Source organism: Eutrigla gurnardus, assembly GCF_963514095.1.
Source record: "Eutrigla gurnardus genome assembly, chromosome: 12".
Lineage (NCBI taxonomy): Eukaryota > Metazoa > Chordata > Actinopteri > Perciformes > Triglidae > Eutrigla > Eutrigla gurnardus.
The window spans coordinates 9,344,087-9,370,492 of NC_139926.1; the positions used below are offsets into that span (position 1 = coordinate 9,344,087).

The 26,406-nt window shown below is 39.7% G+C and overlaps 1 protein-coding gene across 2 annotated transcripts; it reads right to left on the reverse strand.

Moving 5' to 3' along the window:
* Window positions 1–14,359: 14,359 nt before the first annotated feature.
* Window positions 14,360–18,705, reverse strand: cd28 (CD28 molecule). 2 transcript variants are annotated; one of them, XM_084022673.1, is made up of 5 exons: window positions 18,583–18,705; window positions 17,156–17,406; window positions 15,553–15,709; window positions 15,397–15,456; window positions 14,360–15,025 (listed from the first exon to the last, which is right to left on the reverse strand). In XM_084022673.1, exons 1-5 carry the CDS (start codon window positions 18,653–18,655, stop codon window positions 15,012–15,014), a joined length of 555 nt encoding a protein of 184 aa, XP_083878799.1. In that variant the 5' UTR covers window positions 18,656–18,705; the 3' UTR covers window positions 14,360–15,011. The 2 variants fall into 2 exon arrangements, with proteins under 2 accessions (XP_083878799.1, XP_083878798.1); XM_084022672.1 differs by having other exon boundaries at window positions 14,362–15,025; window positions 15,302–15,456.
* Window positions 18,706–26,406: the final 7,701 nt, after the last annotated feature.

Consider the following 26,406-nt stretch of genomic DNA (forward strand, 5'->3'; position numbering starts at 1 on the left):
TATGCGAGTCAAAGGACAGGTCCTGATCAAAGATAACTCCAAGGTTTCTTCAATACACATAAAAGTGCTAAGTAGAACCATATAAGGTTCTTCGGCTTGTCCTCATAGGAGAACCCTTTTTGGCTCCAGGTAGAACCTTTTATAAAGCTTCCACCTGGAACCCTTCCAGAGGGTTCTACCGAGAACCCCACATAAAGGGTTATACCTAGAACTGTGTGTGTAAGGTTCCATCCAGAACCCTCCATGAGAGGTTCTACAAAGAACTCATACTGAGGGTTGCACCAAGAACCCTTTCATTTTCCAAGGGTTTCATCTAGAACCCAAACAGGGAGTTCCACCCAGAACCCCTCATTAGAGGTTCTACAAAGAACTCACACAGGGAGTTCCACTAAGAACCCTTTCATATTTCAAGGGTTTCATCTAGAACCCACACAGGGAGTTCCACTAAGAACCCTTTCATATTTCAAGGGTTTCATCAAGAACCCACACAAGGAGTTCCACTAAGAACCCTTTCATATTTCAAGGCTTTCATCTAGAACCCACACAGGGAGTTCCACTAAGAACCCTTTCGTTTTTTAAGGGTTTCATTTAGAACCCACCAAAAGGAGTTCCATCAAGAACCCTTTCATGTTTCAAGGGTTTCATCTAGACCTCACACAGGGGGTTCTAAAAACATCCCTTTTCAAAGCTTTTCACAAATAACCGTCTTGTCTTCTGAGGGTTCTATAAAGAACCATATTGTATTCTACAGATCAGTTTAGTTCATATCTTATCATGTTGACATTGAACAAACATTCAAAACATTTTAATGAGAAAAACATTTATTTAAAGATAGTCCAACAGAACAGCCTGTGTAGGTCCCAGGGGAGAATAGGTCAAAAGTTAGCATAGGTCCAGTGGAATCAGCAACATGACAGGCCAGACACACCATGCTGTCCTCAGTCGATGAATTTGTGTAATCTCCAGCAACAGTGACATAGCAGAAAGGGGAGACAAAAAAGAGTTTTAGTTCCATCAATCCAAGATGCACTTACTGCGCCTTATTGTAAGCTATGTACAAACAATAAAATAATGCATGGTCCAATAAAAGGAATCAGAGTACATACTGTACGTACTAATTGTGACAGTGGAACAGAATCATGAGAAAGTGAGGGAACCCCACAAAGTTTTCACATTGATTTAAATAATGTTGAAATACTTTTCAGTGTTATGTAACAAGTACTCAAAATGTTACGTAGTGTAACAATAATGGAAATCTCGGCAAAGCCCTCTTTTTCAAGCCAATGGCACACTTCGGCTTTCGTCCAAGATGTGTAAGTCATTTCCACAAGAAAACAAACAAACAAGTAAACGAACAAAACATAACAAGAAACAAATGCTTAGTCCACCTTTCACCATAAAAATCCTCAGCTAGGGTCAAGCATGCTGAAATAAGATATTATATTTAGCTCACCTTGATTCTCTGAAGTTTCTTCTGTTCTCTCTCTCTTCTGTTCTTCTTTGTTCTGTTCTGTTCTGTTCACAGTAATCACTATTGGTATGTCACACCTGGGGCCTGTACTACGAAGCGGGATTTGGGCTTAGCGAGGTAAGTTGAGCGTTAACCCTGGGTTTTCCGTCCTACGACGCTGGTTCACTTCTTACCGGGGTAAATCGCCATGGTTACTTACGCTGTGGAGCTAACCTGCTCCGGAGCAGGTTATGTTCCTGATAAGAGATCAACGTGGAGAAACACACTGCCGACTGACCAATCAGCTGTCTTGGTGCGCCGACATAAAAAAAAAAGAAGCTCGGTGGATCGTGAGAGGGTCTGGTAGGAGAACTATAGAGTGTACGGAGACCGGCAAAACCCTTTTTCTGTCCCTGACGATGTTTTATATGAGAGATACAGATTCTCATCAGAGGGAAAGACTTTTCTTTGTCAGCGTACAGCCTACTTACCACTTTGAATTATATTTTTATATTTATTTGATTTGCTCCCAAGTCCGTTTTACACCGCCGGGATTGCAGCTGAAAGAATGAGGCTGATATTGTCATAAACCACGTTATAAGAATACATTCAAGCAACAAATTCATTATTTTAAAGTTATATGTTTGGCCTTTTATTGCTGAAGGACATCGTAAGAGTTAAAGGGACTAAAGAAAGAGTGACGACATGATTTAAAAGATGGCCGCAGGGCGGATTCGAACCGGGACCGCTGTAAGGAGCCTCGTAACACGAGTCGGTAACTCTACCACTAAGCTATCAGCAAAGTTACCGTTGGAGTCAAATCAGTCTGATCTACTAGTGCCCTTATGATGGGGCAGTCATATTATAGTACTACTCATACTATTAATACGACTTCCGCATCCACACAGTCGGCGAGTTTTTGCCAGCTGTCCTTCCTGCATTTGGCAGATGACACTGTTGCCTTTTGCCTGTATTATATGTTTAACTTTTTCGTATTTCTGTAAGATTTTGGTTCGCTCCTCGTACGTGAAATACGCCGCTCCGCTGCCGTAGACTGATCCATGTTTGTGATTGGTCAAATGCTGCAAACGCCGCCTCTTTCATGTGCACGCGCTGATAGCTCGATTGGAAAACCCTGGGTTGAGTTAACGAGTTGATAACCAGCTTCGTGTGACCGCTTATCTCAGATCTCCTTTGTTAGGGTAACTCAAGCTGGATCTCTGAAAGAAACCCTGGGTATGTTGAACTCGCTTCGTAGTACGGGCCCCTGGTTTGTAGAGGGGGAAGACCAGGGGCCTGTACTACGAAGCGAGTTCAACATACCCAGGGTATCTTTCAGAGATCCAGCTTAAGTAACCCTAACAAAGGCAATCGGAGATAAGCGGTCACACGAAGCTGGTTATCAACTCGTTAACTCAACCCAGGGTTTACCTGTCCAGCTATGATCGCGTGCACATGAAAGAGGCGGCGTTTGCAGCATTTGACCAATCACATACATGGATCAGTCTACGCAGCGGAGCGGTGTATTTCACGTACAAGGAGCGAACCATAATCTTACAGGAATACGAAGAAGTAAAACATATAATACAGGCAAAAGGCAACAGTTTCATCTGCCAAATGCAGGAAGGACAGCTGGCAAAAACTCGCCGACTGTGTGAATGCGGAAGTCGTATTAATAGTATTAGTAGTAGTATAATATGACTACCCCATCATAAGGACACTAGTAGACCTGACTGGTTACATTACTTCTTTCACTTTGCTGATAGCTTAGTGGTAGAGTCGTTGCAGCGGCACCGGTTCGAATCCGCCCTACGGCCCTCTTTTAAATCATGTCGTCGCTCTCTCTCGTCCCTTTAAGTCTTATAATGTCCTTCCGCAATAAAAGGCCAAACATATAACTTTAAAATAATGAATGTGTTGCTTGGATGTAATCTTATAACATGGTTTATGACAATATCAGCCTCATTCTTTCAGCTGCAATCCCGGCGGTGTATGGACTTGGGACCAAATCAAATAAATATAAAAACATAATTCAAAGTGGTAAGTAGGCTGTACGCTGACAAAGAAAAGTCTTTCCCTCCAATGAGAATCTGTATCTCTCATAAAAAACATCGTCAGGGACAGAAAAAGGGTTTTGCCGGTCTCTGTACACTCTATAGTTCTCCTACGAGACCCTCTCACGATCCATCGAGCTTCTTTTTTTTATATCCGCTCACCAAGACAGCTGATTGGTCAGTAGGTGGTGTGTTTCTCCACGTTAATCTCTTATCAAGAACATAACCTGCTCCGGAGCAGGTTAGCTCCACAGCGTAAGTTACCATGGCGATCTACCCCGGTAAGAAGTGAACCAGCGTCGTAGGACGGAAAACGCAGAGTTAACGCTTAAGTTACCTCGCTAAGCCCAAATCCTGCTTCGTAGTACAGGCCCCAGACCATATGGTGCAATCCATGGGGCAACCAGCTCTTAACTCACACATGACAGCCACCATGGGGCCAGCTCCCAGGCCCAACACACCAAACCTCACCCTTTCCCCTGGGAGATTATGGTTCAATTCCCGGCATCAACAAACCCTGATGCGGTAGCCCCAAAGTCAGTGTTACAATATGACTTTTGCATTAGTTAAGGCTTGGCCTCTGACATCAAAGACCTTTCTTTATCACTGAACTTATGTGCAGCTTCACAACTTGACTAAGCCAGTCAGCAGGGTACAGCAGCCATGGGATGAGGCCCATCATGGAAAAGTATGAGGAGGAGACAAATACATGAGTAAAATTGTCTGTAAAATAGGTGTTTAATATTTTTCAAATTGTCTGTCACTAATCCACAGATCACCTCAGTAGGCATTAACATGGTCACTCTGCATCAACCAGGCCTTGAAAAAATAAACACAATTATAGCTGCTGCGCAGCGATGGGTCGGGTCCGGGCTATTTTTGGCATATTTAGGCAATTCTGAGCAACAAACAAGAGAATAGGAAGGCAAGACAGTTGACATTATAATGTTCATTTTGCACCAGTTGAGGCTAAAATCCACAATTTCTGGAACCAAAGACCATTGTCTATCGCACTGAGCTAATGGACAAGTGGCAACTCAGCTGTGGCTTCACAAATTGAGTAAGCCATTCACTGTCGCGCATGCAGATTTGAAACCACTGTAAAAAAGAAAAAAAAACAGTTTTTGGGATAAAAATTCTGATATGTTTTTGTCAAATATCATCTACCATGACTCTAAAATTGTATACATTTGTTTCACAAAGACCACCAGGTATTTTGATGTATTACCATTATCACCCTTTCTGGGGCTTGAACCCACATCGTCTGGCACCAAGAATCAGCTCCTAGCCAACTGCGCTAATTGTCTGGAAGTGCATCAGCAAGTTATGATATCTGTCAACATGGGAATTGAACCTGTGACCTGAAAGCAGAAGTCACACATTGTACAGACAGAGCTAAACAGACACATGATCAGCTCCCTCTGTCTCACCTCTGACATGAAGGAGCTGTCAACCTGGCTGTGCGAGTGAGTGTCGCGAGTCAGAGGAGTCCCTGATCTACACGTTCTGCTGGATAGCTCAGTGGGTAATGGTACCTACTTTAGATTTGGAGGGTGGGGGTTAAAATCCCCCATCACAGCTAATCTTTGCCTGGGTCAACAAGATTTGCTGATGAAGGTCTTGCTTTCTTATGGTTGTGAAAATAATGGTTGTGAAAATAAATTGGTAACAGAACATTTCAGTTATAGGACTGCCATTATTTCTATGTCTGATCAGAAGGTGTAAGGTAATAGACTAGTGTGGTGGACCTGGGCCCAGTATTTCAAAACCGGATCAGAATAATCCGGATAATGAAATCCTCCTTTTCTCAGTCATGGATCAAGGTGATCCTGCTGACTTTATCTGAGTATTTCAAAACACTGGCCGGGTGGATCACCGTGATCCCGACCTGGCTGGATACGGATTACCAAGTCTCAAATCTCCGCCTCCGAATCTGAAACATGGCGGACTACTTCACGGAATGAGCATCTGGGAGCACGACTTTCACGTAAAAAATGTAAGTTTACCGTCGTCTAATGTTGAGCGGTTTAAGGACCATATGAACGCCAACCAACATATCATGCTAGCTAACTATATGAATTGTCACGTACTGAAAACCAGGCTGTATCGATCTCTAATTGAGCCGCGGCCATGGTAGCTAACTCGGCTCCATTGACTTGCGTGTTAAGCAGCTAGCGGGCTAGCGGTAGCTAGCTTTGTTTACGAATTTTGCGGTCCATGGTTTGATTTACAAGGTAATTAATTGGACGTACATTATACCATAACTGTTTAAACTAACATCAACCTGTTCTGAGTTTATTAGCGTTACGTCATTGGCAACACAGCAGACTTAAAATAGGCTACATGTGTACAGACCAGACTGCTTCAGTGCTTTGGAAACCTAACATTACACTGTGTATGTGTGTTGTGTATGAATTATGCAGTTCATTCAGAAGTGTCAGAATGCTACAGTAATGCTGGGAAAATCATGCCGTTATCATCATGCACACAATTTCTGCGACTATTGTGGATTCCAAATGAAGACAAAGATATTACTCATACTCCTTCCCTTTCTTCTACTTTCAGAGCCCACTCAGCTATAAGGACATGGTCTGTATGAGTGCTGGAAATCCTTGGAAATGCTTCAATTGCAGTGATAAATTGTTGGATTTTGAATAAAGTGCTGGTAAGTGTTTGAAATTGTAGTTGCATTATTTTCATGTATTATAGCTTAATCAGTGACACAATTAGATGAAATTTGTGTCCCTTTATGTAGAAGGCTCTCACTACACATAATTGTGGTAATTTAAAGCAAAATAGCATCTGATTTGTTAATCAGTTTGTACACAAACATAGCCAAACACTTTTGCTACACCTTAAATGTTCTTAAATTACTCCAATTTGTTTCAAGTAATGCACTGACAATTTAGATTAAGTGTAATGAACATCTTGAGTAACAATATCTAGGAGAAGCGGAGCTGAGACATTGTCAATCCAAGTCAAATCCACCTCTGAGGTGGGATCCAAATGATCCTGAAATTTTGGTATCAAGCTGATCCAGATCTCTGCCTTATGTTTTGAAATACCCAAATCCAGCCCTTTATCTGGATTCAAGGGAGGATTGGATTACCAAAGCTGAATCCTGATCTTCAGGATCGGGATTCTCTGGATCTGTGTTGAAATACCCAGTTTTCAGATCAAATCACGATTTAATCCAATCCGACCAGGATAATCCTGTCGGATCACTTTTGAAATACTGGGCCCTGGTGACACAGGATCTTATACCCATGCTTTCAACAATCCCTGAAGAACTCTTTCTTCCAAAAACGGTTCTCTGGATCAAAATAGTTCTTACTGGAACCATTAGTGTTACCAAGAACCCTTTTAAAACCCTTTATTCAGGAAAGGGGTTTTAAAGGGTTCTCTGGATCAAAATGGTTCTTACTGGAACCATTAGTGTTACCAAGAACCTTTGAAAAAACCCTTTCTTCAGGAAAGGGTTTTTCAGAAGCAAATGGTTCCAGGTAGAACCTCAGCCCTTGTAGAAGAACCCTATTGGAACCCTTATTTCTAAGAGTGTAGTTTTTGAGGCAGACTAGGTGGATTCTTCCAGTTTGGTGGAACGCCAGTTGATTTCAAGTTTACGCAATTTTTCTTTAATTTACGAGTTTGAGAGGTATACCATGGAGCTAACTTTGGATTACAGTTTTCTTTTTTTAGAGGAGCAACAGAGTCGAGAGTCGTTCTCAGTAAGCTTCCAGAATCATCTATAAGATAATCAACCTGGGAGGGACTAAAGTGAACAGAGAAGTCCTCCATTTCATTAAAACATGGCATTGAATGAAGATCGGTGGAATCACTTCCTTAAACGTAGGTACAGCTCTATCCGATAGACACCGAGAATAGTAGCTTTTTCCAAAAGGAGCATAGTCCATGAGTAATAATTCAAAAGTTATCAAGTAATGGTCAGATACAGAAGAATTTTGAGGAAAGATTATAAGTGTTCAATTTCAACACCATAAGATAAGACGAGGTCGAGAGTGTGGTTATGAAAGTGAGTTGGTTTATGTACACTCTGACTGAAGCCAATAGAATCTATTAATGAAGTAAATGCTACACTAAGGCTTTTACAATCTCCACATAGACATTCAAATCTCCCACAATGTATCTGATTTAAGGACTAAACTTAATAGAAACTCAGAAAATTCAGATAAGAACACAGAATGTGGACCAGGAGCATGATACACTATAACAAACAGAATTGGCTGCGTTGTACTCCAGTTTGGATGTGAAAGATTGAGAATCAGGCTCTCAAAAGAGTTATTTTTTAGTTTTGATTTTGGATTGATTGATAGGCTTGAATCAAAAATGACTGCAGCTCCTCTTCCACTACTGCTGCCTCGAGATATTTGAGTATTAATATGGCTGGGAGGACTAACATAGTCTTCATCACTCAGGTTTCAGTCAGACAGAATAAATCAATATGATTATCTGATATTAAATCATTGACTAATACTTTAGATGAGAGAGATCTAATGTTTAAGAGTCCACATTTAATTCTCTTATTTTGTTGTATTACATCAGAGGTGTTCATTTTTATTAGGTTTTCATGTGAAATCCCTCTTCTGTTGGACTGAATTAATTTAAATGGTCAGGGGACAGACACCAATCTTATGTGGTTTTGGGTGGGTGACTGCTCTAATGGAAGTGCAGAGAAGTGTGTAAGACTGCAACTCTGCTTCCTGGTCTCAACTCTGGCTTGTCATGTTTTAGGACTACCAATAAAATCAGCAATAATTTTAGATAGGAGAATGGCTCCATCCAAAGTGGGTGGATGCCATTTCCCAATCAGACCAGGTTTTCGCCTATATTTAGGCTATTTTAAATCCAATCAATGTTTTTCCACTTCAGCGTATTAAGGCCACTGTAGGGGGGGAAACGGAGCCGAGAGAGGTGGGCAATATTCCAAGATAAAACTTTATTTTTCTGCAAATTTTACAATCTTGCCCCCCTCTCTCGCCTCCGTTTTCTTTTGGCATATATTCATGTGTACATATAGCCAATATAAACAAGTTGCTAACATCGTGTTTGCCATTGCTATGACATCAAGTGAAAGCTACCACTAGCATTTTAGCCCAAATGCCCGATAAACACCCATTAGCTAACGACAATTTGGCCCATATAAAATTAACCAACAATAACCATCAACAGCCATCACCCTAAGGACCTTAACAAGACATCACACATTGTGATGTATTAATTAGAAAAATAAATGCGACATTCATGGGAAGTTAGCGAGCATAGATGCCGGTTGTTAGCATTGTAATAATGTAGCAAATCTGTGACTTTTTTCTCTAAATATTGCCCACCTCACTTGGCTCCGTTTTTTTTTTTTTTTTTTTTTCCTACAGTGGCCCTAATACGCCATTGTATTTTCATGAACCCATCTAAGAGATTTTGTAGCCTAAACCTCAGCAATGTGCAGTGTTTGTGTTTGAATTCACAATGTTAACCACATGTTTACTGTGGCTGTAGACGAGCGTCAAAGTTTGACGTGGTGGCCTACCTTGCACAATAGAAAGTGACACCAGTGGGTCTGAGGTCAGTTTACAAACAAAACTAGGTGAAATCTCGTCTATGGCTGGATCGTGTGTTGGTCAATGTGCTTAATTTGCAGATAAGCTAAACTTCTCAACCTCAACGATTAAACCACACAAATTAATATCCATCTCTCTCTCGACTCAAACCGTCTCTACAACCTGCAGCCTGTCAGTCTGTCACCATGGCAACACTGTTGTTGATGACGTGGAAGAATCACATGATTTCCTTCCTGTCTTTGTTATTGTGGTGTTAGCAGCACCGCTGCGTTAGCACCACACTACATCATATATTGCTATTTCTCCATTAAAAGTCTGAAATTTACATTTATAAATTTGCAACCTGCAAGACAGGATGCTGCTGTTTGTACCTCTGATGCTGTGAGGAAGGAGAAGGGACGTTTACATGAAAACAAGGTCAGAAGAGCAAAAGAAAGCATGGTGAAACAGGGTGAGAGTACTATTACGGCAGCAGAAACAAAACAAACTTTCAACAACGTGACCCCTACACATTGAGAGAGCGAAAAGGTCAGTCAGTCATTATTGAAAAGGATGGCAAGAAGATGATGCGTCATATATCATTTGTGAAGCTATGGGTTGAGCCTGAACAAGACACTGCTGAGCCGAATATTGACCTGGACTTGCTGAGATAGTGCTTGATGACCTTCCCCAACAGGACGGAGACCTCAAAGAACCAGGAGGCTGCCAACTCATCTCATACAGTTTGTCACTTAGAAAGACAGTGCCATAGGTGGGCAGAATAATTGCCGGCATATGTCTTAATGGCAGGGTAGTCTATCCCTCGCCATTTAGGTTGTTATGTATTAAAAAAAAAATACACTATGAAGTAAAGTCAGACTTGTAAGCTAAAGATTATTTATTGATATATTCCTTGAAGGGAGCAATCAAAGTTTTCTAAGTTAAAGAGTTCTGTATGTGGTATATTTTGAGTAAACTGAAGAAGTTTTGGTGAAACTGAATGTATTAGTTTAATAAGGCTGTTGAATAAATTGATATGTTTGAATATATTTCTAGCCTTAACAGAAGTATTTTGGTTACAGTAGAATGAAGTGTAATTTATGTTTTCTATACAAGCGTATTGAACACGAAGATGTGTCATGGTAAATTTATAATGGAATCTGTTACAATATGAACTCTTTAGAGAACAGTATTACAAGGGTATGTACTTTATTACAGGTTGAGACATTGTCAACAATTTAACTACTGTTAATTGGTATGTCAAGAGTTATTGTAATGTAAGCAACCCACATTGTGTGGCGTGATGATGTCAATGGTATGGGAAAATAAAGCATGTTAATGACTGTCCGAGTGAAGCATGATTACTAGTGTTTATTTATTTATTTATTTTATTTCGGGCATGTCAGTTAAAGTGTAAGTTTGGCGGAAATTGAAAATAAAGCTATTTTCTGAATGAAAATACATCAACTAAGCCGTGGAGGAAGTCATTTTCGCTCATCACGCAGTTCAGAGCTAGCACGGGCGGAAGCTAGAGTCCAAAATCGCAAACAGTGGGTTAGCATGGGGCCAACAGCCACACGCTTTCAAAATCGCATTTTTAAACCACTAACATTGCTCAAAACAGCGCCAAACCTCGTCAGCAGCTTGCTCTGGGTGTCTACACATAAAACGAAGCACCAACAACTCAGTTCATGAACCCGAAGTTTATAACAGAAGACAGTTAAGAACACTCACCAATTCTACCCCTGCCAGCTCCTCGCAAAGGATAGTCCGTAAGTGTCGATTACCGAACGCAATGCAAAACGAGGGAGACCACTGAAGATTTCGCACAGAATAAAACGAGTATACTTTTAAATTAGTGGCAGTTTGGCCAAATATAAGTTAATAACGGTGGGTAAAAACGTTGGGATAGTTTGTATACACTTCCAATCAGTTCAAGACAGCAGCCTTATCTGAAGCACATACATGTCACGCGAGATCTCACACGGGAACTCGTTCGGTAATCGACACATACGGACTATCCTTCGCGAGGAGCTGGCAGGGGTAGAATTGGTGAGTGTTCTTAACTGTCTTCTGTTATAAACTTCGGGTTCATGAACTGAGTTGTTGATGCTTCGTTTTATGTGTAGACACCCAGAGCAAGCTGCTGACGAGGTTTGGCGCTGTTTTGAGCAATGTTAGTGGTTTAAAAATGCGATTTTGAAAGCGTGTGGCTGTAGGCCCGATGCTAACCCACTGTTTGCGATTTTGGACTCTAGCTCCCGCCCGTGCTAGCTCTGAACTGCGTGATGAGCGAAAATTACTTCCTCCACGGCTTAGTTGATGTATTTTCATTCAGAAAATAGCTTTATCTTCAATTTCCGCCAAACTTACACTTTAAATCATCATCATCACACTTTGTTCAAATACACGTGGCCGAAAGGGAAAGCGGGAGAAGCCAAGGCTTATCTAGTCCCGCCCCCATTACCCACAGGAGAATCTTATCTTTAGCATTTTCCATTTGACATAACATTTTCTTTTACTTGTGACATTTGACATAACATGTTACAGCAGTAGGTGGTACAGAGAGCTGTACTCCCTGCTACGTACAACTGACATCGTACCATACAAGCTTCTCAGGTTCAACTTATTGTTTGGGTACAGAATGTTCATTAGTTATGCTCCCATCCCAACACAACACCATGTCTGCTGATTCGTGCCTCAGACCTTTTTCAACTCTCATGCAATAATCTGTACCGGTCAACGGTTGAATTTACATACTTTTTCTTGAAGACACTTGGTGTTGCTGATTTTTTTTACTTCTTCTTCTAACACATTCCATTGTCTAACACCTGTGACTGATAAGGAAAAGGATTTTAACGTAGTTCGTACCTTCCTTTGCCTGAAAATCATGTTCCCTAAATATTATGAGACAGAAGTTTTAAACACTACACCAGGCAATAACCTTCATTGGCTTTGATCAAATTCTTAAATACTACACGAGCTTCTGGTTCCATCCACAGGCATTAACAATTGGACCATTTGTTTTTCATTAAAATGTGCTCCTTTTTGGCAGCATTATAATGAAACCTCCTATCCTATTGACTCCTGTATGGATGACACAGCTGTACAGGAGCTAGGGTTTCAGCTTCTCTGCAGCTCTTTCTGTCACTTTTCATGTGACCATCTGACACAAGCAACATCTTCCACATCTCAATATGTCCGCTTATTATCCGAGGCAGAACCTCCAGTTCCGAAAAGCGAAACCAAAGTGGAAGTGATTTAAATCTGGATTCTTTCAACTGGTCATCAGGGGTTGACTCCTCTGATTGGAAAGAAGTCTGATTGCATAAAAGTATATGAGAAGATGACCCTACTTCTCACTTGATTTATACTAGTAAACTTTGTCAACATGAGTTTATGGTCTCAATCTCTAGTTTCAAGTATTCTTCAATACAGCATGATGTTGATTTAGTAAATGATGGTCCATTAAGTAAAGCAGGGTATGCTTAAGAGTGCGACGACCGTATGATTGACAACGTTGTCTGGTTTGCAACTTGTCCATATTTTCATCTTACAACTGTAACCCTTTCACTGTGTGTTTAAGTTCATGAAAGCTAATTGTAACATTTTGTTCTCATAAAAATGTCTTATTCATCGTACATTTGTACTTAATTCCACATCATGTTTCACTTCATGACAGTTTCACACATTAATTCTGATCAAGCACAACCTTTAGACTGACATATGTGGTCAGGAAATGTGTCATTGTGGCTGGAATACAGCAAGACAGCAACCTGAAAGTCTTATCACTTTTATCAGTTAAAAAAAAAGGGAAAAAAAAGCCAGCATGATTTGCTGCTGCTGCTGCTGCTGCTGCTGCTGCTTCTTTTTTTTTTTTCAACAAAAAACGCTTTTCATGCTATTATGTGAGACTGGATATAAGATTAGATGAATGAGTTTAATAATTAGATGCAGGACATACTGTAGATTATAAATGAATCGTGAGGGTGTTAGTGTACTGACTTGTTTACTGTATGTTGCTATAGGAATGTACTGAAGGGTATTGCATTCACTTGAGAAAAAAAAATTGCTCTGTTCTTCTGAATTAACGAGATAATTGTCTCGTAATTATTAGACACATATTTTTGAATGTTTGCTCTGATTTGCTGAATGAATGAGTTACCTTAAGTGTGAAGACTTCCAGTTTTGGCGTACATATAAAAAAGAAAAATGGATATGAGATGAGAGGAATTGTCATCTGTGTCTCTTATAAATTTCTCTCCTAATGTCTCAAACCCAAAACAAAATGAAACTGGATTAATCTAAAAATATGCTTCTGGGGTAGATGAGCTATTAATGCCTCTGAAATGTGGTTGAACTGTGGGCTTCAAAAGGCCCTCTAGCAGCTTCTAGAGTCTTCAGTAGAGTGTTGAATGAAACAAAAAACATAATACTACTTTTTTCCATCAGTTGTAATGTGGCAAAACATGTAAAGTTTGTCCAGAATGTGGCACTCAAGGAAATTAGTAATTATAATAAACATGGGTCATCCTCTGGGGAACATGAATCTGCTCAGTATATTTTTTATAGCAAGCTGCTTATCACATTTTTCAATTTCTAAAGTTCAGGGGATCCGCTGTAGCTCTTATTTCAAAAATTGATAAAAAGAGTGTATAAAATATGGAAGTCTTCGCTATGTTACCCATGGGTTTCTGAAGAGCCGTTGTGTGGTTCCACTCATCATCATCTTGGCAGTAATGACACAGCCCCACTCTAAAAATGGGCACTGGATCGTAGCTGAGGTGGAGCAGGCAACGCAGCAGAGAAGACAGCTAGTGGCTAGCGACCTGAGATGGCACCAATCTATCACTCAAATTGGCCATGCCCTTAATTAGGGCCGGCAATAGCTCAGTGTGTATATTGTGTATATTATCCTGTTCATGACATTAGCGATAGAGACCAAAACAATTGTTAACATATTGAATTCTGCTGTAAAGTTGGGCATTGGGGTCTATAGGGAGGCGAAGTCCCAGCCCTACCACCACAGAACCTTATTTTTTTGGGGAAAAAAATGTTGCTGAATAAAACACATCAGATGAGATAATGTTACATTTGTGCGAGGGTCAAAGCTTAGTTAGCTAGCAAGTTATGGTGATGGTCATGTTAGTGATGTACAATGTGCGAGAAGAGAGATGTAGTTCACTGAGTGGATTCACACACAACTAATTGACTCTACAACAAACTTTATTGACGTGCAAAATGTTCATCTTGTGATTTTTTTGTTGTTGTTGCAATTGATTGGTTGGTTTTTGGAGGAAATATGAAAAAGGCTGATGTATGTATGTGAAGACATTTTATTTTAATGAAATATCCAACATGGAACATTGCTGAACATTGCAATGGCAACAAAATATATGGACATAAACAACCTTAACAATACATTCACATGCAAATAAATACTATAGCTCTAATGCAGCCTAATGATTCAAATAGTTGCATTTTCTTAGCTGGAGCATTTAAACATCAAACAAGTAGTTTGTACACAGTATAGCCATACAAGCGTTCTAGCTGCAATTAGACTGAGAGATCCTTTTCAACTCAATAAGTGGAAACTCAATCAAGAATTGAATATCATGTGTTTACAAAAATGTAAACATTATTTGTCATACTTAATAAGTAAAATATGCTCAGGCACCAAAAATGTAATTTTGGTGTTTTTCCCTAGCTGTGATAAAACCTCAATCACAAGAGAGGTGATATTTAATAAACGGTAAATAGTGCCACTATTCTTCTAACCCTCCATTAAAAATCAATGATACAATGCAGCTTTGGGCATAATGGGCCCAAGGTGACTGTTCAGTGTATTTTTTGAATCCAAAGTTTTAACATGAAAATGCAGCAGCGTCCATCTTGTGAAGCACACCGAGCCCCGGTCCATGTACCAGTTCGACAGTCTCCCTCCTCCCTCGTTCACACTGGAGAGCCTGTGAATGGGAAAAAAACATGCAGATTCATGTAGTGAACATTAGATGATGGATACATTTTATTAGATGTTATACCATGGAGAGTAACAGCAAAGAGGACAAAGAAGACAACTCTGTCTGTGTGTGTGTGTGTGTGTGTGTGTGTGTGTGTGTGTGTGTGTGTGTGTGTGTGTGTGTGTGTGTGTGTGTGTGTGTGTGTGTGTGTGTGTGTGTGTGTGCTGCATCCTCCAGACACAATAAACCGTGTGAATAATAATATTATAAAAATGGTCTAACCTGGAAGAAGATAATGATGATGAGGACAAACAAGACCAGTATCACCAGTACAACCACAGGGACACTGACTGGTGCCATCTCCTCATCGCCCTCACCATCATGGGTGTGGTGTGCAGTCTGTCTCTGAGCTCCCGGCACGGGACAGTCAGAGCTCTCTGTGGACAAAGGACATGGATGAAGAGGAAGTAAACCAGAAGGATGTGTGAACTGTGAGCTCAGTGTGTGTCTGCAGATTACGTGTGGCCGTTTACCTAAGACGTGGATGAGTGTGCCGTTTCCTGTGAGCCGCAGGTATGGTGGTGGGAAGAAGACCTCTATCATACAGCGATACATATCCGTGTCGTTGGCTTTCAGTCCGGACAATGTCATCTCCACGGCGCCCTCTCTCAGCTGAGCAGAGCACTGCACCTAAACACACATTAAAACCTGAGTTTGATTCCAGCAGATGATCACAAAAACAAGTCTTGGAAGCTGTCCTGGCCAATCAGCAGACAGTTGGCTAACAGGGGAGGGTCGTCAGCTTGATTAAGCTCACCTGGGTCTTTTTTGCTATAAAAGCTGGTCCATGTGCTCGTTATCTCTCTCATTGTTGGTTTTTACAACTCCATAGCACATTTGACACACATTCATGCTTGGTTCTCATTGCTGACTCTACTGTTCATTTGAGTAAACTTTAGTTTAATAAATTATATTAGAAATGATCCAAAACCATCTGAACAAGACATGCGGGGAAAGAAAGGTAACAAGGGCTGCCTCTTGTGTCCTCTGCTCTTTGAGTTGGAAAGAGGGAAATGCATATAATACGTATGCCAGACTCCATGGATAGGATGCAGCATGACATAAATACATCCCCGTTATTAAGTTTGTTTCAGACAGGAAAACATTTGCACCCATATGCATGAGTATTAACATAAAATATCCATATTGATTAAAGATGTATTCCCAATAATACACTTGAGTGTCTAGATTTAGTTTTTTACGCAACAATATCATTTTTTATGGCTGTTGATATCAGATATTTTAAGTTCCCTCTGCCCTCAAACAAAATGAAACAATTACCCAATTTGAACCTGCCTTAATCCAATGTTCAGATTCTGGTTCTGGCTGAAATTATAATATAATGCCTAATTTACATATTTAAACATGCAATTTCAGAAAAGTTACAATTCCCAAAATATCTGTCTTAATGTAAGTAATCAACTGGGGAAGTTTCAAGGTATTTGTTTGACCATATTCACCTGGAGCATCTCACCTTACTAAACATTCCACAGTTTTGTCCCCTAGTTTTGGGGTCTAAAGAACCTAGATATAAAACAAAACTGCTACATTATGAGCCATCCAGGCCTCTCGGCTCATCTGGGACAGGTCGGCTTTCTCACCTGCAACTCTCAGGTCTTTCGAAGCTGGAGACTTATCTTTTTTCCTCCTTTTATTGAATCGAATAATTATTCATGTCTTACACTGCACTGTAACTTTTATTCTTTAAAATTATAAAATAAAACCTCTTTTATTCTTTACTATCATATTATACCTGTCTTATTCTATTTTAGCTTGATTCTCTTGGCGCCTTAATGCTTGTATTTGAATGTCCTTTTGCCGTGTGCTTCTTTTGTACTTTGTTTCAATGCTTTTGACATTTTATGTAAAAAAATAATAATAATTTCACACTCAAAGATTCTAATCTGTCCACACAAAAAAACCTTGCATAATGCAAAAACTGTTCTGACTTCACATTTTGTTTTGATGTAGGTTGCCTGTCTTTAAATCTTATATAAAACATGTGTTTTCTTCTGATGTTAGATTGTTTTTGGTTAAACTTGTAAATTGTTAACATGGATCCGCCCACACACTTACTTTTGCCTTTTCCTCCACAGCTGCCTTTCTCTGCCCTGTGAAGTTGAGGATGGACGAGCAGAGTTCCTGGGTGCCGTGGAGGCCTTTCAGCAGGGTCAGGCGGAGCTCCTCAGGGTCAGGGTAGGGGTATGGCAGGATTTGGCCATCGGAGGGTTGGAACTGGTGGTAGGAGGATCTGGGTTGGATGAAGCATTGGACCAGTGCCGTACCATTGGTGCTCACCACACTATAGGGCTGGGTCACTTTCACAGCTGGCATAGAAAAAAGGGAATGTCAGGTGGAAACTATAGATAGAGATTCTTTACTTAATGAATATGGATTCAACCTTTGCAGTTAACCTTTTTTAATGATGGAATAGATATCTGTTTAAGGGAGAACAAATGTATTACAAATGTCTGGAGCAGACTATCTAACAAATTCATTTTAAGTTTAGAGACTGAGGTGTACAATAGAAAATATTCATTGGCTTTTAATTTGCCCTTTGACAGTGGCATGAGAAATTCCACTACTTGTTAATTTGCTTTTTGTTGTGAGGTGACCTACATATCCCAAAACTCTTCACACCCACTTCCTGTGTTTAACACATTACACACATTAAAAATGAAACATTGTGGTTTGACTGCACATAGCAGCTGAAGTTCAACCAGTTACCAGAGTTTCTACACCAGAAAACCCCAACGTCCCTCATACAATTCAAACAAAATACAGCGCTTTATTTATAGACTACAGAGTATTTCTGTATCTGCTGCTCTTAAATTTAATTTATATTCATTCAGTACAATATTATTATTTACTTAAAATATTATGATGCTATGTGTAAATATGTAAATGAGGCAACAATTGCCAAACATTGGTTTGGCATGTTCATGGCTTAACTTAAAAAATTACAATGTAAATTTAAGATGTGAATCCGAAATATTACAATAGCCTAACAGAACAGGTAGACATGGTAAAATATTTGTTTCTGTGCCAAGAGGTTAAGACAGGGATAATTTAGTAGACATCTAGTGGTTTAAATTAGCATGTGCAATGAAGAATCAGTGCAATTTATTAAAAATATGCTAAAGCTACTAAGCGTTGGACTACAGTTGACCCGCGGGCAGTTGGGCACCTCAGATGCAGGCTAAGCAGCCTCTGAACACACAGAAATAATACTCATATCAACCCTCCCATCCAACTCCCATAAGACAGCCAACACATCAGATGCTCAATCTACAGGTAATTACTGAAGCGTACTCTTAAAGTACAGTTGTCACATAATTATGGAATCTTGTTAGAAATGAACCAATCAAGGATAAGTATAGAAGGCATAAGGCTTTCACCCCAGCTATGGGGTCGCTAAGGTCAGGATTTTAATTGCGCAAGCACAACAGAGGTCCAGCAAAATGGTTATCAAGCATGCAGTCCACGACACAGTCTCTACTCACCACTCCACACAGGCAGGCCGAGGCTGAGGACTGTTACGGCCATCCAGGTCATCACACAGTGAGACGGGAGCATCTTACAGTATCTCACACACTGACACAGGAAGTCACAGACAATAAACTTCACACCCTCACACTTAAAAAAATGTATTAATATACAGCGAAACTCTTCTTTTATACTGTAGTCGTGCATTTCAGTCTGGCATGGAGTTTCCATGACAGCACAGGAAATGATGATGGTGTTTGTCGGTAAAGGGATACGGCAAGATGTTGTGGTTCTGCAGCAGAGCTGAGGAAAACTTAATGCGGTGGATTTACTAAACCAGTGTCATCCCACTGTTATTAACTGCCTTTTTTTCCCCAAAAAGTGAAAGAATTTGAATTGAACACTAACAATGTATTATTTTGTATGTAAGTCATAATACAGGGTTTTTTAATTATGAAGAACATAAAAGAAAAGAAATATACTTTGTAGTACTTTTGGAGTACTTTTGTTGCGTTTTTGTTTTGTTTTGCTTTAATTTGAGAGAATATCCCTCGAAGCGTATTCGAGTAACTTTGTATCATAACAGGGTTGGGTTGAGATGCCTCAGAAACAAAAGTCTATTGAACCTCTTTGGAGATAACTGGCATGAAAGGTTTTGTATTGAAACTCAAATGACTTTTGATATCAAGTTTCAATTTCTTTCCCTGCGAGATTTAGTTTAGAATTCTATGTCTCAAATGTCTATAACAAGGTGTGTGTTTTATTCAAAAGGGGTTTGACTGAACAATATAGTAGTTCAGTTCTTTGTATTCTGTTCCCAAATTGATAAAAATAAATCCTTTTTTACATTTGTTGAACTTGGTCAATACTTCCTGAATAATCTTCCCAAAGACTGCACAGTGCACACAACTTAATTCTGAAGTATCAAAACACTTGATTCACAGCGATGTGCACACAGCCCACATCCAGAAACTTTGAAACAAGCCGTCAGCATGTAAAGGATGTGATGATGTCACAACTATACAGGTAGAAGTGCTGCTCAACTCCAGTATGGTCCAGCTGCGGCCTGTAGCGCCTCAGTTAACCTCACACCACATCTACCCAATTGAATAGTCAAAATGTTAATTAATTTATAACTTATTATCAAAACAAATAAAAAAATAATTAAAAGTTTACAGTTATTTAATTAAACAAATGATCAAATAAGAGCAAACTACTGTCCCTGAAACTACTGTAGGCTCTGGAAACAGGCCAAAGTTAGGCATCTAGTTTTTATTTAAAAATACAAAAGAATAGATTCATGTTTTGTTTTTGTTTTTGTAAATGTGGAAATAGCTTCTACTTATTCGTTAATATTGTGAAAATATTTTTCAATTCACATCAGCTCCTTCATTGACTGAATGTGGCTTCAGTCAATACAGACATTTACTGAAAACCTTCTAATCTTTGTTCATTTGTTGACCATAAAGACCTTTGAAAAATAAGCCCGGCAGTTTCTAATGCGTGTTGAAGTTGAGTGTGTGTGATGCAATCAAATGTTTGAATGTGATTATGAGCAACAGTTTCTGTTACTTCATCAAAAGTCATTCTTATTTGGAATATAAAAGTGCTGACATCTTACGTTTGCATTTCTTTCATGGCCAACACACTTGAAAGGTGACGATAAAGTACCAACAGTGGAAAATCGCAAATTCTAGTCGCTAGTGTTTTCATACAGATACAGTGAAAACGCTGATGTTGACATCCTGAGTCCTCCTTACGTCACGCCTGTGTTTCGCCTGGAAACTGTGGGGTTGCGCCCCATTCTTACCGACGTTAAAGTCAGCACTACGGCCTTCAGTCACCAGGAAAACAGTGGTTTATCTTTGCTGCTGTCGTTGTTTCACTATGGGTTTGCATGTGCAGAAATATGATCAGAAGAATCTTTGCTGCTGCTGCTGCTGCTGCTGCTGCTGCTGCTGCTGCAGCAGATGTGGACTGGATTAAACATGCACTAAGAAAGATTTAACCAAAGTCAAAGAACGTCAACATTTTTTTTAGGATGGAGAGCAAAATGTTACTTTACATGTCTTTAGTGAGCTGTTTCCAGTCTACATTTTTTCTTCTATACAAGGCGCAATAATGTTCATGGTCATGACAATTTGGGGAACAGGACATTGATCCAGAAATGGCTTTGTTCCCTCAGGGAAACAAGGATTCTTTCCTACTTTGTGACACAGTTACTAACCACAAAAGCTACCTAATCATGTTTGCACTTTAAAAAAAGATTACAGTTTTAATTGTTAGCAATTGTATATTTCTGTCATTTATTCACTGAAAATTCCTTTATAATGTGTAGAGCTGGTGCAAGTGAAGGAGCACAAGCAGGACACACACTTTTTACATGTCCCTTATCCACCAAGTGGTCCTTCGTTCATGGTTGCCTTTTTAAAAAAACAACAACTGTAAATCGGAATAGTGTGAGATATGCCCTTTACAATAATGTATTTATTTCTTTTTTATTTTATTTTATGAAAGAGCTCTTGGTCCTTTTGTTGTAAGACTTATGCACAAAGGCCAGTGGTATTATTTATTTCAGTTTTATTTATGTTTAAAATTGCTTTGCAGTTTGATGAGCTGTAAGATCCTTTTAATTTGTGTACAAAGTCTTGCCAGATGTTTTACTTTAAGCACTTTAACATGCTCAGTCATGTCATGACATGTAGATGGACACACACACACACACACACACACACACACACACACACACACACACACACACACACTGATATACAGACACACACTCATACACAGACACCTTACCTGTTCAGGAGGTGACTGAGCTGTTTAATGTCCAGTTACATTTGCAGCAGGGTTTTAAAGAAATATTGCTGTAATTGTTCATACTTGTTTGGATAAACAATGTTAATGCAAAATAAAAACAAACTGAAATTGTACCTGAAGTTGTGTGTGTGTGTGTTTAATGTAAAAATTGAGTATTCAGAACTTAAATCAATACAATTTTCATGAGCTTATGAGTTATGTACAAGTATGTTTTTTGAGTAAGACTGAAGTAAAATTTTAAGTTTGTATACATACAAGTTTTAATAACTGCTTAAAATACTTTTTAAGTACAGTGCACTTCAATTTAATGAAAGTTAAATTGAAATAATGTAAGTATGAAGAAGACAAATATTAAGTTAAGGAAAATTAAAAAAATTATATTGAACTTAGAATATAGATTAAGTCAACTGAACACATATTTTTTAAGTAAAGTGTAACTCAAAAAATGTATTAGGTTAACTTCAAAGTTTTCACGTAATCAGTTACAGCATCAATTTTGAGTTTTCTGAATTTATCCGGGTTTACAGTGCAGAGTCATGTTGAAAGAATTTTCATTGTTCTATTATTCTCTTTCAAATGGAACATGAGCATTAAACTTGACACTGGCGGATTATCGCACACGATCTGTATTTTCATTCTCAACATTTCTGGGTAAATTGCCTCATGCATGAGACATAATGCAAGACAATAATTACTCATGCCTGTAATCTATTTCAGTAGCCTACTACTGAAATGACAGTAATCCCTTTTTTCAATCACGCGACATATTTTCAAATTAAATGTTTTACATGTGTTACATTTTTTTCAATATAGAATGTTTAAATAAATAATACAATATGTTTAATGTATCTCAGTAGTCCATCCATCCATTGTCTACTGCTTATCCTGTATTCAGGGTCACGGGGGGCTGGAGCCGATCCCAGCTGTCATTGGGCGAAGGCAGGGTACACCCTGGACAGGACGCCAGTCTATCACAGGGCTAACATGTAGAGACAAACAACCATTCACACTCACATTCACACCTACGGGCAATTTAGAGTCATCAATGAACCTATCCCCATCCTGCATGTCTCTGGACTGCAGGAGGAAGCCGGAGAACCCGACCCAGGAATCGAACCCGGGACCCTCTCACTGTGAGGGGACAGTGCTACCCACGACACCACCATGCAGCCCTGTTTGGCAGTAGTTTTCAACTTTATTGCAATCATCATAAACATACATGAATTTTAAACTTTAACCCATCATTGGCATTTTTAGAAGCAGTGAGGTGCCGTAAAGCAACTTAGGGTTCAGTGTCTCATTTAAGGACACTTTGACGTGCTGACAGTAGGAGCCGGGGGATCGAATTGCCAGCCTTGTGGATTAAGGACCATAATGAGAGAGCGTACAATATCATAAACATTTCAACTTTAAATACAGAACTCTGAAAAACACAGTCCAACTCACTGAGATAGTATAAGTATATAGCACAACTATACAAGGTCTGTATAGTGGGGTCTTCCACACTGGGAGCTGTGTCTGGGCTGCTGCTGGGGGCGCTGTCCCTGGGTCCCTTCGGCTCGGCTGACTGTTGTTTGTCGGGGTCGGGAGGCCTGGGCACTGGTGCCCCCTGTGGCACAGCCTACGACTCCTCCCAGTGTGGATGGCCCCAAAGATAGCGTTTCCTCAATCATCAGTGTCATGCCATGTCTCCCTATTGTCAGTAGTGAGAGTGTGCAGGTGTGTGTGTGTGTGTATGTTTGTGTGTGTGTGTGTGTGTGTGCGCACGTGTGTAGTATGGAGGGTGGGAGGGAGGGGCTTTATTTGTAATTGTTTTTTCTATTTTCCTTATTGTGTGTGTAAAGCACTTTGTGTTACATGTTTATGTAGGAAAAGTGCTCTATAAATAAAGTAAAGTTGAAGTTGAAGTAAACGGCTCCCAGGAGCCACATCACAGCACAACACCTGGTTCAAAACTGGATCCGACTTTGTTTTACAATCTGAAAATATGAGGCCAGTTCTGTTTCAGTAACCAAAGGAAAGTGATTAACACCAAGTACCGATAGACTGGGGAAGGAAAGCAGATGGAGGGCAATAATGTTGCTTTTCCAGTTCCAAACCAAGGTCAAGTCAAAAGCATCGATTGTCATATGCATATTTGACATAATACAGATGCAAGTGATCCAGGCACAAAACGTCTATATAACTGACTTTTTACATTTTTAAACTACCCGTTTTAAATGTACTGTGGTGTGCTGTTATTATACATTCAGTATCTCCTTGTATTAACTTGTAACAAACCCGCCTCCTCTGGTATGAATGGAAATCTGACAAATGTTTTATGAATTGATCAGAACTTACTGTATATTTCCCATATATGAATGAATGGTGGAGGATAAATTGCCACCCTCTTGCAGAACAAAACATACCAGAATAAATACATACAGCATTATGAGGTGGTTGGGAAGAAGGGGACTAAAACACAAAACTCTGCTAAACTGCTGCTTTTCTCTCACCTTGCTGCTGTGGTTTTGTCTTGTAATAGTAGTTGGTCAAATAAAAAAATGCCTTTTCAACCCTTTATGATCACATCCTTGCTTATATTGTTCACATGCCAAAACAATAAAAAAAAAAAAAAAAAATGTCTTCGTATTTTGTATCAAAATGATTTTATTGGCTTGCAGCAATCACTTTCCACCCCTAATATCAGGACATCCATCCATCAATCAATCTGCATCTCTTAGTTGTCAGGGTTCGGGGAAGACGTGGACTCAAAAAAGGAGGTGAGGACCCAAATGCAGTAGAAAAGGAAAGAATTTATTTAAATGATTAACTAAATACAAAACCAAAACTAAGACTCAAACAAAGTATCAAACAAAGAAAACCACAAGGGCAAAAACGACCATCTAAGAAACACTTACGAAAAGGAACCAAAACACAAAGGGACACAGGAGGCAGGACGAGGTACAAAAATATCCAAAGACGAGACGTGGTGCAGCATGCAGGGGAAGACAATGACGACAGTGACAGCAACATCGACAATGAACCAACAAGAGACAGGGGAAACACACAGACTATATACACAGGGAGGCAGGGAGCTGACGAGGAACAGGTGAAACACATCAGGGCAGGCATGGTAATCAACACGAGAGGGTGGGGGAGTCAAGACAGCGGAAACAACAAGGACCAGGAAGTACGAGACAGGAAATGACACTGAGGACAAAATAAAACAGGAAATCAAAACCAAGGAAACAGAACATGATAAAAACACAGATCATGACATTAGTGGCACAGAGCTACAAAAGGTTGTGAAGCCAATGTTTTCAACGATCAAATCATCATGTTTCACCTGCAATAGGGTGCATCAAATTTGAATGGGAAATTTTTATTTCATAATATCAATTTGGCTGGCATTGCATTTTGTTCCAATTACTATAAAAATGACTTTTGCAAAGTTTTGAGGAAATCCATTGAGATTTAGGGGTGCCACCGAACACACAAACTTTTGTGAAATTTCGAAAAATGTGCAATTAGTCTAATTGCCAAGAGTTGATCCGGAAATGTTGAGTACAGTGAACTTTTATACAGTAACATGTTCTATAGGGTTATCAAAGTAAAATTAGTTTGTTTGCCCTTTGGGCAACTTGGGTATTTCTCAGAATTCAACTTTCAAGATTCTCCATTCATTTGTCCTATAGACAAAATGAATGGAGGTCAATGGGACATGTTCACGTGGCCTTTCCCTGAGTTTTGTGCAGCAGTGATAGATGTCGGACACACATAAAGTTTAATTGAATTTATTGTGAAACACAAGGGCAATAAGTAGCACTGTCGCCTCACAGCGAGAGGGACCCGGGTTCGATTCCTGGGTCGGGTTCGGGTTCCTTCTGTGTGGCGTTTGCATGTTCTGTGGGTTCTCTCCGGGTTCTCCAGCTTCCTCCCACAGTCCAAAGACCTGTCTGTCTCTACATGTCAGCCGTGTGATAGACTGGTTACCTGTCCAGGTGTACCCTGCCTTCGCCCAATGTCAGCTGGGATCGGCTCCAGCCCCCCCGCGACCCTGAATACAGGATAAGCGGAATTCACTGAGCAACATCAACAGGGAGCGAGAGAGAGGAAATGGAACCTGAACCTAGCCAGTGTGTTCCCCCCAGATATGTCTCCCCACCTGCCACCCCAGAGTACCCCAGTGTAACCCTCTTATTCAGGGGTAGCTTGCGTTTGCAGCACCGAAGGTTTGGCTGTTGGCTGCGGTCATGCAGCAGCATCTTAGGAGAGATGGATCCTAGGGTGGGTTGGGTTGTACAGTGTCTGAGAATGACAAGGATACAAGCATAAGTAATATCACTCAATTATGATAAACCATGCTTGAATTAGCCTAAAATTCTAGCTGTACATAGTCTAACATCATCTAACTTAATCATTACAATGAGAAATACCGTTACATCACTACCAGAGTAGCTAGCTGTGCTCACAAATTTGACAACTACAATACTACTGTCAATAAACATACATCAAACAGACATCAATACTCTAAATATGATATTGTCTAATGTCTACTCTGGAATACTGTAACATAGCTAGTTAACTGTGGTTAGCAAACTGTTGCTAGGTATTATTAGCTAGATGTAATGACCACCAAATACCTATGAATATGACTGATGATGAATATATATTTCATTCGAAGTATGTAAATATACAAAGACACAACTATTTATATATAGTAGTAATATGTAATAAGAGTATACATACCCAACACAAATATAAAGATCACCACAGTTTTCTTGAGCTGCAGTCTTTATTACCTCAGAGCTCTACGGCGACCATTAATCACTGTTTACCACTATCCAGCAAAATCAGATGTGTGGTGGCACCCCTAAATCATCATCTATTGAAAAATATTTTGCATGTGTTGTTTCTACATATATTGGAACACTTTAAGCACCCAGCCGTATCAAAATTCAAAAATTTTGTTTTTTGATGCACCCTAACCTGCAAGTATGTCACAGTATGGAAGCTAGATCCTCGACTTTAAAGAT